This window comes from Cricetulus griseus (genome assembly GCF_003668045.3).
Source record: "Cricetulus griseus strain 17A/GY chromosome 1 unlocalized genomic scaffold, alternate assembly CriGri-PICRH-1.0 chr1_0, whole genome shotgun sequence".
Taxonomy (NCBI): domain Eukaryota; kingdom Metazoa; phylum Chordata; class Mammalia; order Rodentia; family Cricetidae; genus Cricetulus; species Cricetulus griseus.
This window is the reverse complement of record NW_023276806.1, coordinates 248,444,158-248,458,576: the sequence shown is the minus strand read 5'-3', so window position 1 is coordinate 248,458,576 and position 14,419 is coordinate 248,444,158. Positions and strand designations below refer to the sequence as shown.

General features: G+C 55.2%; 2 protein-coding genes across 7 annotated transcripts in view; both read left to right on the top strand.

The window, feature by feature from the left end:
* Window positions 1-777: 777 nt before the first annotated feature.
* Window positions 778-7,777, top strand: Fkbp8 (FKBP prolyl isomerase 8). Of its 4 annotated transcripts, none has more exons than XM_027394711.2 (9): window positions 778-921; window positions 2,338-2,630; window positions 4,006-4,175; window positions 4,252-4,340; window positions 4,578-4,798; window positions 5,589-5,761; window positions 6,593-6,670; window positions 6,937-7,068; window positions 7,338-7,777. In XM_027394711.2, exons 2-9 carry the CDS (start codon window positions 2,363-2,365, stop codon window positions 7,422-7,424), a joined length of 1,218 nt encoding a protein of 405 aa, XP_027250512.1. In that variant the 5' UTR covers window positions 778-921; window positions 2,338-2,362; the 3' UTR covers window positions 7,425-7,777. The 4 variants fall into 4 exon arrangements, with proteins under 4 accessions (XP_027250512.1, XP_027250514.1, XP_035307905.1 ...); XM_027394713.2 differs by having other exon boundaries at window positions 869-1,018; XM_035452014.1 differs by lacking the exon at window positions 778-921 and adding an exon at window positions 972-1,114 and having other exon boundaries at window positions 4,581-4,798.
* A 3,563-nt stretch (window positions 7,778-11,340) lies between these two features.
* Ell (elongation factor for RNA polymerase II) overlaps window positions 11,341-14,419 on the top strand; it is a 43,867-nt gene continuing 40,788 nt past the window's right edge. For 2 of the 3 annotated variants that reach the window (XM_027394716.2, XM_027394715.2), the window contains exon 1: window positions 11,343-11,521. In XM_027394716.2, coding sequence (XP_027250517.1) covers window positions 11,387-11,521 — 135 coding nt within the window. In that variant the 5' untranslated portion in view covers window positions 11,343-11,386. Of the gene's footprint in view, window positions 11,522-14,419 lie in introns of all 3 variants that reach the window. The other variant, XM_027394718.2, reaches the window with a different exon arrangement.

Sequence of the window (14,419 nt, the reverse complement as noted above, 5' to 3'; positions counted from 1 at the left end):
ACAGCTCAGGAGGGTACACACACCTCTTCTAGTCAGGACACTGCTTTCTCCCTGGCACCTATCACCTTCTGGCAGAGGGGCATGGAAAGGGGGCCTTAAATTGTTTCAGAAGGCAGTTAACAGGTCATCTGTGTGCAGAAGGTGACTGTCCCTGAACTAGAACATACTGGTTTGGCTCTCTACAGTGTCCACTTGTACATGTCACACTGCCCCTCAGTTTTGGGGTACTTTCTGTTAGATAGTCTCATGTAGTCAAACCTGACCTTGAACTTTTCTTCCTTTCCTTCCTTCCTCCCTCCCTCCCTCTCTCCCTTCCTTCCTTTCTTCCTTTTCTTTTTCGTTTGTTTTTCGAGACAGGGTTTCTCTGTGGCTTTGGAGGCTGTCCTGGAACTAGCTCTTGTAGAACAGACTGGTCTCGAACTCATAGAGATCCTCCTGCCTCTGCCTCCCGAGTGCTGGGACTAAAGGCGTGCGCCACCACCTGGCCATAAACACCATGTTTTCATTGCTATTTTTCCAGAGAGCCCCCAAACCGCTGGCTCATCAGCTGAGGTGTTTAATGCTTTTGTCTAACTCGCACGAGAGCAGAATGAAGCCGACCGAGCGGAGTCACAGCAGGACAGGCTGCCATCCTGTCTACCGAGGGTCAGGCCGGAAGGCTCCCACTCCCAGTAGCACCCCCAGCCAGGTCAAGGGCCCCTTTAAGAACAGGCAGCCGGGCCGAGCAGGAAGGAGGCGGCGGCATCAGGGCGCGAGACGGATGTGAGCACGAGCCAATAGGCGCGGCGGCCGCGGCGAGAAGAGCCAATGGGTGCTCCGGGGGGCGGGGCGGCGCGTCCGAAGCTGCTTCCCGAGGCACGGCGGCCGCAGCTGGGGGCGGGGAGGGGGCGCAGGACCCCAAGCGGGGTCCCCGAGCCGCAGGCACGTGTGGCGGGGCTCAGCGCGGAAGCCGAGACTGGGGCCGGAGCCTCCCGGGGCTGCGGGGGCCGGGATCGCCTGGGGCGGTGTTGTCTGCCTGGTGCGGGGGGCGTTGGGGTGCGGGCGCGCGGGGCATTGTGGGGGCTCGGGGCGGGAGGGTCTCCGGTCGGGGCCGGATCCCGGAAGGACCCCGCAGGTGAGGGTCTCAGGGCAGGGACGCGGGGCCCCCGGGCTTCCTGGGGTTCAGGGAGAGGTCTTGACTGGACGTGGGGTGCTGCAGCCGGGTTGCGGGGCTCCGCAGACAGGCCTAAGGCCAGGGAGGTGCCGCCAGAGTCTGTATCAGGGTCCCCACCACTCTTTTCCTTTTATTTTTTTGAGACAGAGACTCATGTTTGCTACGCTAGTCTCCCAAGTGGCTAGTCTCCCAAGGGAAGCTCAGGCTGGCCTTGAACTCCAGGTCTTTTGCCTGTAGCTCTCTCCCCAGAGCTGGGATGACAGGCATGTACTGCCACACCAGGCTTATGGGGGTGCTAAGCCTAAAGCGTGCCTGCTAGGAGGGCGCTCTATCAACGGATTACAACCCTAGAGAGTACGTTTTAGATTTCCTGAGACGGGGTTTCATGTAGTCCATGAATTCCATGGCCTTGAATTCCTGATCACCCTGCCTCCGCCTTCCATGTGCTGGGAGGCAGGGCCTTTGCTGATGCCTGGCTTCTGTGGTGCTGGGGATAGAACCCGGGGTTTTGTGCTTGGTAGACAACTGCTCTATCAGTCCCTATCAGAGCACTACCATGATTAAAAGCTGCAAGCGGCAGGCTGAAGCCAGGGTCCCTGGGGTGGGAAGACCTCAGTGTCTTCAAGGTACAGAGCAAGAGACATCGAGTATCTGGCACTGGTTCTTCTGTACTGGAGCCATTAGCAGACAAGGTAGCCAGAGACAAGACCCCCTGAAGATTCACCTCTCTCAAGTGACCCAGAGCTATAAAAATGGCTGTCCTAAGACCTCAGGGACTATCCCCACTGCCCCAATAACCCTAGCAACCCTTTCTTGTTATGTAGTCTAGTAACTTTATTTTTCAGTCTTGGACCTACTGTTGGCTTGCTGTGTGGCTTTGAATCTCTGGACATGTTCAGTCTTTTTTTGTGTGTGTGTATAAGCTAGGATGTTTATAAGATTTTTTGTTGTTTATAAAGATTAAATGGCGATTAGTTCTAATAACAGCTAACCCAGATGCAGGACGTGGCTCAGAGCTTGAGGTCTGTGTTCTTTCAACAAGCAGGTTGGTAGGGTGCCCAACGCAGGGCCTGGTGTTGCTGAGACACATGAGGGATCCCAGCTGTAGGGAATTGGAGCTGAAGGAATTAAAGGTGCTGCCTAGTCGGGATTGTCACCATAGTGCTTGACTGTCTGTCCCCTAGGGTCAGTTCCTGATCCCCCAGCAGCATGGCATCCTGGGCGGAGCCCTCTGAGCCCGCTGCCGGGCCGTCTGCTGGGGTCCCACCACTGGAGGACTTTGAGGTGCTTGATAGGGTAGAAGATGGAGAGGGGGAGGAAGAGGAGGACCTGAGTGGGCTGCCACCACTAGAGGACATGGGACAGCTGACGGTGGAGGAGGCAGGGCAGCCAGGAGCCCTTGCTCGGGAGTTCCTGGCAGCTACAGAACCTGAGCCTGCTCCAGCCCCAGCCCCTGAAGAGTGGCTGGACATCCTGGGTAAGTGTGAACAGAGCCCAAGGTCCGGGGCCACATTGATGTGGGGACTTACTGTCTCCTGAGCTTCATTTCCCTTTCTCTGTGGGTTTGAAGTAACATTAGGATATTGCTGACTGATTTTTTTTTTTTTTAACTTGAGATGACCTTACTGTGAAGCCCAGGCTGGCCTTGAGCTAACCTTACAGTCCAAGCTGGCTCTGAACTTTGGATCCTCCTGTTTCACTGTCTCGGCCTCTTGAGTGCTGGTCTCATAGGCCTATGCTATGTGGCTGGCTTCCCAGACTGCTTGAGACAGGCGTGTTTTTGAACTTTGTTCATTGGCTAATACCTTGGCATGCCCACACAATTTGTAAAAGGTTGGTTTTTACCCCCAGTGCTTGTAACTGTGTTTTGGAGGGGATGAACCACCTTCCTGGAGACACACAGCCTTTGCACTGGGTGCCAGCAGCTCCAAGCCAATCCCCACTGCATCTTTCTTGAGCGTTTGTCTAGGCATGTGTCAGGTTCTGAGCAGTATGCCACTGCTCAACAGAGGTGTCCGGTTCTGTGCAGTCTTCACTTGCTTCACGGCATGCATTTTTCTCTCCTGAAATACCGTCTCAGGACCTCAGGACAGTGCCATCAGTAATAATTTTTTTTTTAAAAATCAGATTTATTATGTTTACAGTGTTATGCCTGCAAGACCGAAGAGGGCACCAGATCTCATTACAGATGGTTGTGAGCCACCATGTGGTTGCTGTGAATTGAACTCAGGACCTCTGGTAGAACAGACAGTGCTCTTAACCTCTGAGCCATCTCTCCATCCTTTTAGTTGTCATTATGAATGGTGCTAGGGAATGGAACACAGGGCCCCTGCATGCCAGGCAAAGACTCTGCCACTGGGGTTCTAGGAAGGGCATCTTAAAATCAGGAGCAGTTGGAGAGGTCAATGATTCTGAGCACTGGCAGCTCTGCTGGAGAACATGGGTTCAGTTCTTAGCACCTGCATGGCTGTTATGTGACTATAACTCCAATTACTGGGGATCTGACATGCTCACCTGGACTTTCCCAGCACCATGCTCTTGTAGTGCACAAGCATATATGCAGGCAAAATGCAAAATGTGTACACACATGAAACTTAAAATAACAAATCTAAAAAAACAAAATAAAAAACTCAGAACAGCCATGTTGGCTAGACATCCCTAACACTGCCCTGTTGGGCTAGGACCCAGCCTAGAATAGAGCGCTAGTATAAAGTGCACAAGGTCTGGATGCCATCTCAGTGTCACCGGAACAAGGGCAGCACAGGGTGTTCACTGCACCTGAAGGGTGGCTTGGTAGAGCAGAGACCCCTGTCTAGCCACCAGATTACAGGCTCACATCCTGACCCCTGCAGGGAACGGATTGCTGCGAAAGAAGACACTGGTCCCTGGCCCACCAGGCTCTACCCGCCCACTCAAGGGCCAGGTGGTGACTGTGCACCTGCAGATGTCCCTGGAAAATGGCACCCGAGTACAGGAAGAGCCCGAACTGGCCTTCACGCTGGGAGACTGCGATGTTATCCAGGTGGGAGCTGGTTGGGCAGGTGGGCGGCACCTCACAGAGCCTGGGCTTGTGTGACCCTCACTGGCCTGTCCTCCAGGCCCTGGACCTCAGTGTCCCGCTCATGGATGTGGGCGAGACAGCCATGGTCACCGCTGACTCCAAGTACTGCTACGGTTCCCAAGGCAGGTGAGAGGTGGTCTGTGCATTCCACATCCCTACCATCCTTCCCATGTAATAGAAAGGGAAACTGAAGTCTTGACTGGCGAAGTCACAAGACTCAATTGTATTATGTTAGATTGCTATGGGTGATTGACATGGGTACCCCTGGCCTTCCTGCCTCAGATCTAGCCTGGCAGGAACCGTGAGGTGGTGGGTGCAGCCTGGTTGCAAGGTCTGAGTGTCTCCTGTTGGTCACCTCCCCAGCAGGAGCCCATACATCCCTCCCCATGCAGCCCTGTGCCTGGAAGTCACCCTGAAGACAGCAGAGGATGGACCCGACCTGGAGATGCTGAGTGGGCAGGAGCGTGTGGCTCTGGCCAACCGCAAGCGGGAGTGTGGCAATGCTCACTACCAGCGTGCTGACTTCGTGCTGGCTGCCAACTCCTATGACCTGGCCATCAAGGCCATCACCTCCAGTGCCAAAGGTGACTAGCCAGCTGGGATGTGTGCATGTGGGAGTCAGAGGACAACTTAGGGAGGCAGCTGTGCCCTCACACCGTGCAGAAGGGACTCAGACTCGGTTTGTCAGGCTGTGTAGCAAGCACTTTACACACCGAGGCATCTTGCTAGCCTTAGGATGGCTAAACTTCTGCACTGGCATTGGGGCTGTAGAACAATCTAGAATATTCCAGAATATAGACAGATTCCCTGCCATCCATAGCCTTCAGGTCAGTGGCTCCTAGGCTTGTGACCAGACATGGTGATGATGGACAGAAGCTAAGGCAGGGGGGTGGCATGTTGTAGTCTAGCCTGGGCTACATAGGAAAATCCTGTCCCGTGTGTGTGTGTGTGTGTGTGTGTGTGTGTGTGTGTGTGTGTGTGTGTGTTCACTTACAATTCAGGTCAGAGGTGGACACGTGGGGTTTTCCCAGTCCCTGCCCACCTTTTCTGACAGTCTGTCATTGAACATGATGCTTGCTAAGAGACAGGTGGTCATGCCTGCCTCTGCCCTGTGCTGAGATCACAGACATGCATACTGCACTTGGCTCATAAGTGAACGCTGAGATCACACCTCACGCTTGTAACAGCCTCAGTGTCATTCTTTCCCCTGTGAGCTCAGCATGAGGGAGACTACATAGTGGGTTGGAAACTACCCTGAACTACTTGAGAACCTGTCTGTGACATACAGACTCAGGTGGCCTCCTGAGGGCTCTGGTGGTGTACAACCCAGGGGAGAAGGATGGGGCTCTTTCAAAGTGATCACTCCCCCTACAGTGGACATGACCTGTGAGGAAGAGGAGCAGCTGCTACAACTGAAGGTCAAGTGTCTGAACAACCTTGCAGCGTCGCAGCTAAAGCTGGACCACTACCGCGCAGCACTACGTTCCTGTAGCCAGGTGCTGGAGCACCAGCCTGACAACATCAAGGCACTGTTCCGCAAGGGCAAGGTGCGCTGTAGCCTGTGCCGTCCCCTGGGCTAGGGTGCCCACAGTTTGCTTGTGGTGATCCTCAGTGACTACTGTCTCCCCTAGAGGGAAAACTGCAGCTTTGTCAAGGCCTTCGGAGCCCTGAGTCTTGTGGCTGAGTCTTCGGAGCCCTTTAGCTGTTTCTTCTGTCCAGATACCACAGATGGCACAGACAGGGTGTGGCTGGGCTGGTGACACTGGCCATGCAGCCTTTCCTCCTCACTAGTTTCTAGACCAGCTCCTCAGCACAGTCTATCCCCTCTGCCTGGATTGTTTGGGCCCAGGGCAGTTGTTTCTGGGCCAGGGGAGGTGAGGCACAGAGACGCATGAGGTGTTTGAGCAGCTCATCGGCTGCTGCTTATGAAGCATGTGTGCAGGGGGAGCCAGCTGTCATGGTCTGGGAACCCGCAGTGTAGAACAAGGCCCTGTGGCATCCATGGGCCAGACAGACCCAGCAACACAGCCAAAGCCTAAAGAGAGATTGAAGCCCCCAATATCCAGGAGACTGAGGCAAGAGGATTGTCACAAGATCCAGGCCATCTGGGCTATAGCAGAAAAATCCAGAAAAATGGTCAGTTATTGGAACTGCTCCATCAGGGGAGCTGCCTTCAGATCTGGTGGGGTTCATAGGACTTGGGGTGCTGAGTCTGAGCTGAGGTCCCTGTACTCTGAGGGTACCTATCCCCAAGTAGTGATGCAAGTGCCAAGCTGTGTCTCACCACCAGACTGTGGCTTGAGATCAGGGAGTCATTGCAAGGCTGAGGAGAGCGAGGTTCTGGGTGGATACAAAGACTGGGTGCCCCTCTCCCATAGGTGCTGGCTCAGCAAGGTGAATACAGTGAGGCCATTCCCATCCTGAGGGCTGCCCTGAAGCTGGAACCTTCCAACAAGGTAAGTGGAAAGGACTCTGGTGGGCTTGTCTAGTAAGTCCCCCAGTTGTCTATTTCTACTTATTACTGCCATTCTAGCTTTTGGCTTGCCTAGGGGTGGGGCAGCAGCTCCCACTTTGTAAGAGTGGATTGGAGTAGGTAGAACCTCCACTTTCCAGGGGCCCCCACACCTGACAAACCTGCGTACCAGAAGAGGGGAGCAGTAGTGATGACAGGCAGGCCTGCCGCCTCCTGCACTGTGCACCCACTGCCACCCTCCTCCCACAGACGATCCATGCGGAGCTCTCCAAGCTGGTAAAGAAACGAGCCGCACAGCGAAGCACAGAGACCGCCCTGTACCGAAAGATGCTGGGCAACCCCAGCCGGCTGCCCGCCAAATGTCCTGGCAAGGGGACCTGGGTGAGCTGGGGTGTGGCTGGGCTGGGGGCAATGCTGGGGATACAGACTTCAGCCCAGGCTGAAGGAGGGACTCTGGAGCTGCAGGGCTCATGGTGAGGGTTGGAGGTTCATGCAGAGGAAAGAAATACATTGAAGGAGTGGGTGTTTGGATTGGGTTGGGGTGTATGTAGGAGTGTCTTAGAAATGCTAAAAACCCTGCTAGAAGGTCTGTGTGGACCATGGTAGTTGCTTCAGCTATGCAGCCAGCCTTACCCTTCCTTTATCCACAGTCCATCCCATGGAAGTGGCTGTTTGGGGCGACTGCTGTGGCTCTGGGGGGCGTGGCTCTCTCTGTGGTCATTGCTGCCAGGAACTGACTGCCCCCTGCACACCTGGATCCTGACCTGTGCTCCCCAACTCCCCCAGGCTCCCTGTCCACTGCCCTCCCTGGCTGAGCTGCCTCCTCTGGGTTGGGGAGTCAACGATTGAGGGTCATACACCTCCAACAAGCAGGAAGGACTGAGGCCCTGAAGGGGGGCATGGGGTGCAGCCCAGAGGGAGGGGCCCTGTTCCTCTAGACCCAATTGTCTCTGTCCCATTTCTTCCCTCTGGGGTCAGGCCTCAGTTTTTCCCTCTCAGTAGGCCTGGGGGCAGCCCTTACTACTAGTCCTGCCCATTTGCCCCCTGTCCAGGCTCCCCTACAGCGAATGAAATAAAGCCTCACCCCGCACCCCAATGTTTCCCGAGCCTCCTTCTGCTGAGGCTGGACCAGAGAAGGCCTGTGAGTCAACAGTTGAGCCAGGCCCAGCACAACAGCTACCTTAAGGAGGGCTGTGGACCCAGGCCACGCATAGCTGCACTCCAGAAGACTTCTGCCCACTCCCACTTTGCGTTACAATTTTGTGCTGATTTTCTACCTGCAGTAGGGTCCTTTTGGGGTTGTGCAGTTTCTGGGGTCACTTACTTGGTGAGTGTCACTGGTCTGGCATATATGAGATGTTGGGTTCTACAAGGAAGAGGTGGAGCACCTTGGCAGTCGTGGTCTTGGGGTGGGGTGGGGGTGGGCAGATGTTGGGTTTTGATCCAGGTGTGTGTGGGGGGGTTATGGTCACCTAAGCAGGGTTGCTGTGTCTGGGGATTAGGAAGGCTGGCCCAGGGAGGTGTCCTGCTTGACAACAGGGACTCTGAATTCTGCTGATGGAAGAGGGGGCAGGGGAGCTTGGCCCTGCAGGTTGTGCTCCATCCTGCCTCTGGGAATAAGGGCATCACTTAGACCACCCAGTCCCCAAACCTGTGACCTCATACCACCTGCCATGGCCAGCAGAGGCTGATGGTCCATGAAGTGCCCTGCAGTTTGGGGGTTTGTGCTTTGAGGTAGGTCCCACTCCCCTTTCTATAAAATGCCCCGAAGTTGGCAGAGCACACACATCCTTCTGCAGACATTTTCTTAACCTTAGAGACAGGGTCTCGGCTGACCTTAGACTGCTAAGCTCTGGTGAGCCTCCTGCCTCAGTCCCCTGGGTAGCTGAGACTACAAGCTTGCTGTCCTGTCTTGCAGTGCTGGGAATCCAAGCTCTGTTACATTTTATTAACCTGTATGTTGGGGGTAGGGGTGTGCAATGGTGCATGTTACTTCTCTTGTGGGGATTTGAATCATTTGCCAAGCAGCTTTGCCCAAAATACTCTAGGAATTCATGGGCCATACCTCCAGCCCCTCCCTCACTGGGGCATCCTGGGCTGTGGCAGCTGCCTTTGGAGGCTGCGTAGAAGTAAAGTAAGAGGACTCTGATCCAGTGCTGAAGCCTACCTGTCATCCCAAGTCATAGTCTAGACCAGATGATCCTGAGTTCAAAGTTACCCTCAGCTATGTGTTAAGTTGCAGTCTGGCCTGGATACTGAGACCATGCTTCAAAACAAGAGGCTGGAATGATGGCTTAGTGGCATAGAGGCTCACAACCACCTGTAACTCTAGTTCTAGGAGATCTGATACCCTCGTGTGGTCTGTAGGGCATCAGGCACAGACATGGTGCACAGACACTTTTAGAAAAATAACTTTAAGAAAGTGGGTGGTAACTCACACCTATCATCTCAGTGCAGAAGACCAAGGCTGTCTCAATCAAAGCATTTATTTCCTGAGCCTTTGCTCCGTGTTTGTATTTAAAGCAACGAGGAAAATAGCCAGACATCTGGAGTCTGCAGCAGGCAGCTCAAATAGGCACCATCTAGGACACCTCCCCCCATAACAATACCCTGAAAAATCTTACACTGGCCAGGTGGTGGGGGCAGATCTCTGTGAGTTCCAGGCCAGCCTGGACTACAAAGCAAGCTCCAGCACAGGATCCAAAGCCACGGAGAAAACTTGTCTTCGAATTTTTTTTTTTTCCCCCAGACAGGGTTTCTCCGTGGCTTTGGAGGCTGTGGTGGAACTAGCTGTTGTAGACCAGGCTGGTCTGGAACTCAGAGAAAACAAAACACTCTTAATGCTGGGTGTGGTGGCACAATAATCTAATCCCAACAGTTCAGAAGCATAAGAACCTGTCTCGCCCGGCGTTGGTGGCGTACGCCTTTATTCCCAGCACTCGGGAGGCAGAGGCAAGTGGATCTCTGTGAGTTTGAGACCAGCCTGGTCTCCAGACCGAGTGCCAGGACAGCCTCCAAAGCTACACAGAGAAACCCTGTCTCGAAAAACAAAACAAAAAAAAGTCAACATCCCAGTAATTTGAACACATCCCAGTAATTCACAGTCTGTTAAAAACTGCAGGTGAGTAGTGAGGAGCGACGATGGACGACGACAATCACCTGATGGAAAAGCACCAGAATATTGTGTAGTCCTCAAAAAGGAACAAAGCTCTGGTTGATCTTAGATTGATGACTCTTGAAAACAAAATAGCAGTCAGACCTCAGAGGCCTCAGGATGTGTGACCGCACTATGAAATGCACACAGGGACACGCAGATCAGAGATGCCAGGTGGCTTGGAGGGATCAGGAAAAACTGCAGATGGGGACCAGGCTTGCATTTGGCACGAATGTTCTGGAGCGAGGGTGGTGGTGGTTGCGCAATCCTGAGGACGTGCTGAATGTCGCGTTAGTGTGTTGTTCTTTGGCATGTGGGAGTTTTATGCTGCTACTGAACGTTTGGCATCAAAAGCTCAGCACACGGCTCTATTTGCATCACTCTGGCCATTCCCGGTCTGGGAAGGCGGGTTAGCTGGACCCAGCAGCCCACACGCACTTCGTTTACATGACCACGCCCACCAGCCCCGCGCTCTTGGCGCTCTCGGCGGACCTGCGCAGACCTCAGCAGAGGAGAGCCGGAAAAAGTGTACAAATACCCGAGTGAAGGCCCTGAGTGAGGGGTGGGACGACGGGCGGCCACGTGTTCGAGGCGGGGCCCGGGAATCGGCCTGTGGAGGCGGAGTCCGGGGCGTGGCCAGAGACAGCTTCCGAAATGCCGCCTCCCGCGACTGCGAAATAATCGGCTGGCCCGGGGCGGGGGCCTGCGGAGCCTGAGAGCCGAGTGCAGCGTCCTCCGCGAATGCCTCTGGGGGGCGAGCGGGGGTCCGGGCGTGAGGAGACGTCCCTCATGAATAATGCAGCAGGCCGGCGGGGCGGGGTCACAGCCGCTGGGGGTGTGGCCGTTGCGTGGGCTTTTTATTGTTTTACTTTCGGTGTGGGCGGGTCTCCGCGGGCGGGGGCGTGGCCACCCCGCCGCCGTCCCCGAGGGCTGGCGCTACCACGCAGAGGAGAGCCCGGCGGCCTCTCCCCGTAAACAACGCAGCCCGGCGGCGACTCGCGCCGCTCACACGCGCGGCTGGATCTGGGGTGGGGGTGGGCTTCGCGCGCGCGGGGGCGTGGCCGTGCCCGCCTCGGGAAAATGTCTTAGTTTGGGGGGTGTGGCCGGCGCGCACGCGCGCGGGAGTTGTTTTTTTTTAGGGAGGGAAGTTTCCTGGAGTTTGGGGGCGTGGCCAGCCCCCGCCGCGACAGACGCTGTTCTGCGGCGGAGACCGGCCTCGCGAGACCTCGGGGCGGGGCCGGTTGCGTAGCGGTTTGTGCGGGCAGGCGCGTTCCCCGCGCGCGGGGGAGGCGGGGCTGGCCTCGTGGTTGGTTAATAATGCGTCCCGGCTCGCAGGCCGGCGACCCGCGGGCGTGGCCGGTTCGCCGCGCCTCGCCTCGGCCTGAACGCCCGTCCCCCTGGTGAAGCGGGGCGCCGGCGGAGGGGGCGTGGCCTGGCGGCCTCATGAATAATGCAGCGCGTCCGAGGGCGGTGGCGAGGGGCGGGGCCGGCGCCGGCGTGCGAGCGCAGTCACCGAGGAGGGGGCGGGGGAGCGATGGTTGCAAGATGGCGGCGCTGAAGGAGGCTCGGAGCTACGGGCTGTCGTGCGGGCGCGTGAGCGACGGCAGCAGGGTGTCGGTGTTCCACGTGAAGCTCACCGACAGCGCTCTGAAGGCCTTCGAGAGCTACCGGGCCCACCAGGTAAGCGGCTCGGCGCCCTGGCGGGCGGGCGGCGCCGTGGGGCACACCTGCGGGGACTTATGGGGGGCAAGGCCGCCTCCACACCTGGCAACACCTTGACCAACCCCAGTGACATCCTTCAGGTTGAACCTGCTCTATCTTTTTTTGTTTTTTTACGTATAAAACAGGTTTTCCTGTGTAGCCCAGGTTGGCCCTGAACTGAAGGCCATCCTCCTGCCTCAGCTTCTTCGGTTCTGGGATGACAGGCGTGCTTGGACTCACTCTTAGAAGGGGCAGTTTAGATAGAAACTTACTTATTGGCCCCAGATCCTGCCACCTCAGGTCATCATGTCATCATGGACGGTTTTGGACGAGGCTGTTGTGTTTTTCTCATAGACTGAGGTGATGTTAGCCGTGGTGGTTTCCTCAGGCTGGGCACTCGGGAGGAGGCAGCTGTGTCCACCACACTTGGTCATTGCCTCTCATATTCCACCCTTCATCTGGGAGAATTTGAGGCCTTTTGGTACTGTCTCCTGGCTTGGGGGTGGGGTTGGGGACCCTAGCTATGTCCCCCTCTCCAGGGCCTCACTCTGGCACCACCATCCTGTATCCACTGTGGCAGAAGTTGCAGGTCCTCAGGGGAAGTGGTTTGAGGCTTCATCTTATTAAAGTGATTGGGGTGTTGGGTCTGTCTCTGGGACGTGTGTTTGCCTGCGCTGGCGCAGGGGGTGTTGACGCGGACGGACGAGTGAGCAGAGAGTAACTAGGAAGGAATGTGGTTTTCTTCCTGCCTGGGACATGCGCGGTACCATTGGCCAAGTGAGGAATTTCTTCCCCATTCAGCGTTGTGACCTCTTCCGTCCGTCTTCCCATCACTTCTTTGAGCCACTTCCTGTCTGTGCCGGGGTCTCAGTTTCCTCCTTTCCAGAACAGGATCGAATCTCTTTGGGAAAAGATTAGTTCTTCCTTTGTCAGGTTTCACACCATGAGGCAGAAAGTGCCCCTGTAGCTGAGGAGGAAGAGGTGGCGGGGACTTGGGTGGTAGCCACTGGGTGACCAGCCCAGCCACTCTTCCTGGTTGGAATTCCAACCTGGAGTCTTTACCCTTGGGCCATTCTGACTAGTCCTGGAGTCACTACTGTCAGGTGGACTTGGGACCTGGTGGCAGTGGCTGGCCCTTGCCCTGCTGCCCCAGCAGCTTTCTCTCCAGCACCGCCGTCATGCTGTTATTTTTAATTTTGGGTGTGCGTTACATCTCCTAACTAAGCTTGGCCTTCCTCATGTGAGGGCGCTTGTAGAGCTACACAGGCTACTGTGCACGAGCCCCAAGGAAGCCAGCTATGTCTGGCCACATGCTGACCAACCACGAGGGAGCCTGGGCAGTGTGGCTGGCAGCATTCAATTTTGGGGCAGTCCAACCCTGTGTTTATCTGGTAAGCTGACAGAGCACTTAAGTGGAAGGCAACTTTGAAGTTTAATCTCTTGTGAGCATCGGAGCTTCACTCCATCCTAGGTTTGTCTCAAAGTCATGATTCTTAAGTGCCAAAATGACAGACAGGCACCCACCATTATTGTTTGTTTAATTTTTTTAACACAGGGTTTCTCTGTGTAGACCTGGCTGACCTATAACTTGCCAGGTACAGCAGGCTGGCCTCTAACTCAACAGAGATCTTCCTGCCATTGCTTCCAGGGTGCTGAGACTAAAGGTGTGTGCCACCCATGCCTGGTTCCAATTTAAGCTTACCCTCTGAACATTGAGGGGAATGAGACAAGGGTAGCTGTGACAGCAAGAGAGGGCACATTTGGGATGGTGGAGAAACTTGGGTGAGAAGAGAAGCATGGGTCATCAACTGATGCTCATAGAGTCAGCACCTTCTGGTATCCCTGCTTTTAGTTAAAAGCAACCTGCACAGGCCAGTTACTTTTGCTTTTCCAGCAGCTGGGTCCTGAAGTCAACATTGAGCTGTGCCACCAGTTCTTTTTTTATAGACGTAGTCCTTCTGTAGCCTGAACTGGCTGTGAACTCTGCTGCCTTAGCCTCCCTGTGTTGGATTGACAGCCATGCCCCAGCACAATTCTATATTTTATTTTGAATTTCTAGGAGCTTTTTCTTAACTTCAGGTGTCCAGAGCAGGGACTTGAATGGCTGTGTGACCCAGGGAAGGAGCTGGGCATGTCTTGGTACAGGGATGGGAAATGTGTGGTGGCCTGTACTGGAACAGAAGGCCATGCCAGTTCAAGGCACAGACACAGGGATGACCGGAGCTCATCCCACCTGGAATTTGGGGCCTTTTCTCCTCTAATGTTAGAGAGGGGGGGGGTAGGGAAACTGCCCTGTTGTCCCAGGCTGGGTAGAATGAGGCAGGAGGGTTAGAAGTTCAAGGCCAGCCTGGGCTAAACAACCTAAAAAAAAAGTTTCCAAACCAAACTGGTGCTGATGTGGCACTTTATCTGTTTGTTTTGGGTCTCAGTGGATGTGGCTTTTAGGAGAAATAAGGAAATGTGATCCCCTTATCCTTCCAGGACAGCTAGTTGCTGCTGAGAGGCATGCCCCCTGATATCCATGAGATGGGACCCCTGCTTCCACCTATTTCATTGTAGTTTATCCTCGTTGGCTAGGTGGGCTTTGTGGCCACACACCCTGTCCTTGATGGAAAGGCACAGAGAGATCAGGAGAAATTGAGGGTTCCAGCAGGGTCCGCACAGCAGAGCCTTGAGAGGCCATGGGCTAGCAAGGACCTGACCCCTTCCAGTTCCAGACCTTTCTTGGATTTGCAGACTTCCATGTCCACTTGAGCCAGTTTCTACTGAGATTGGCTGTTGCCTGTGGCCTTATGTCCCTGGGCATCTGTCACTTGCCTGTAGCAAGCCACCTTCTGGGCCTATCCTGCCCTGTCCTCCCAAGCAAGAAACATCCTC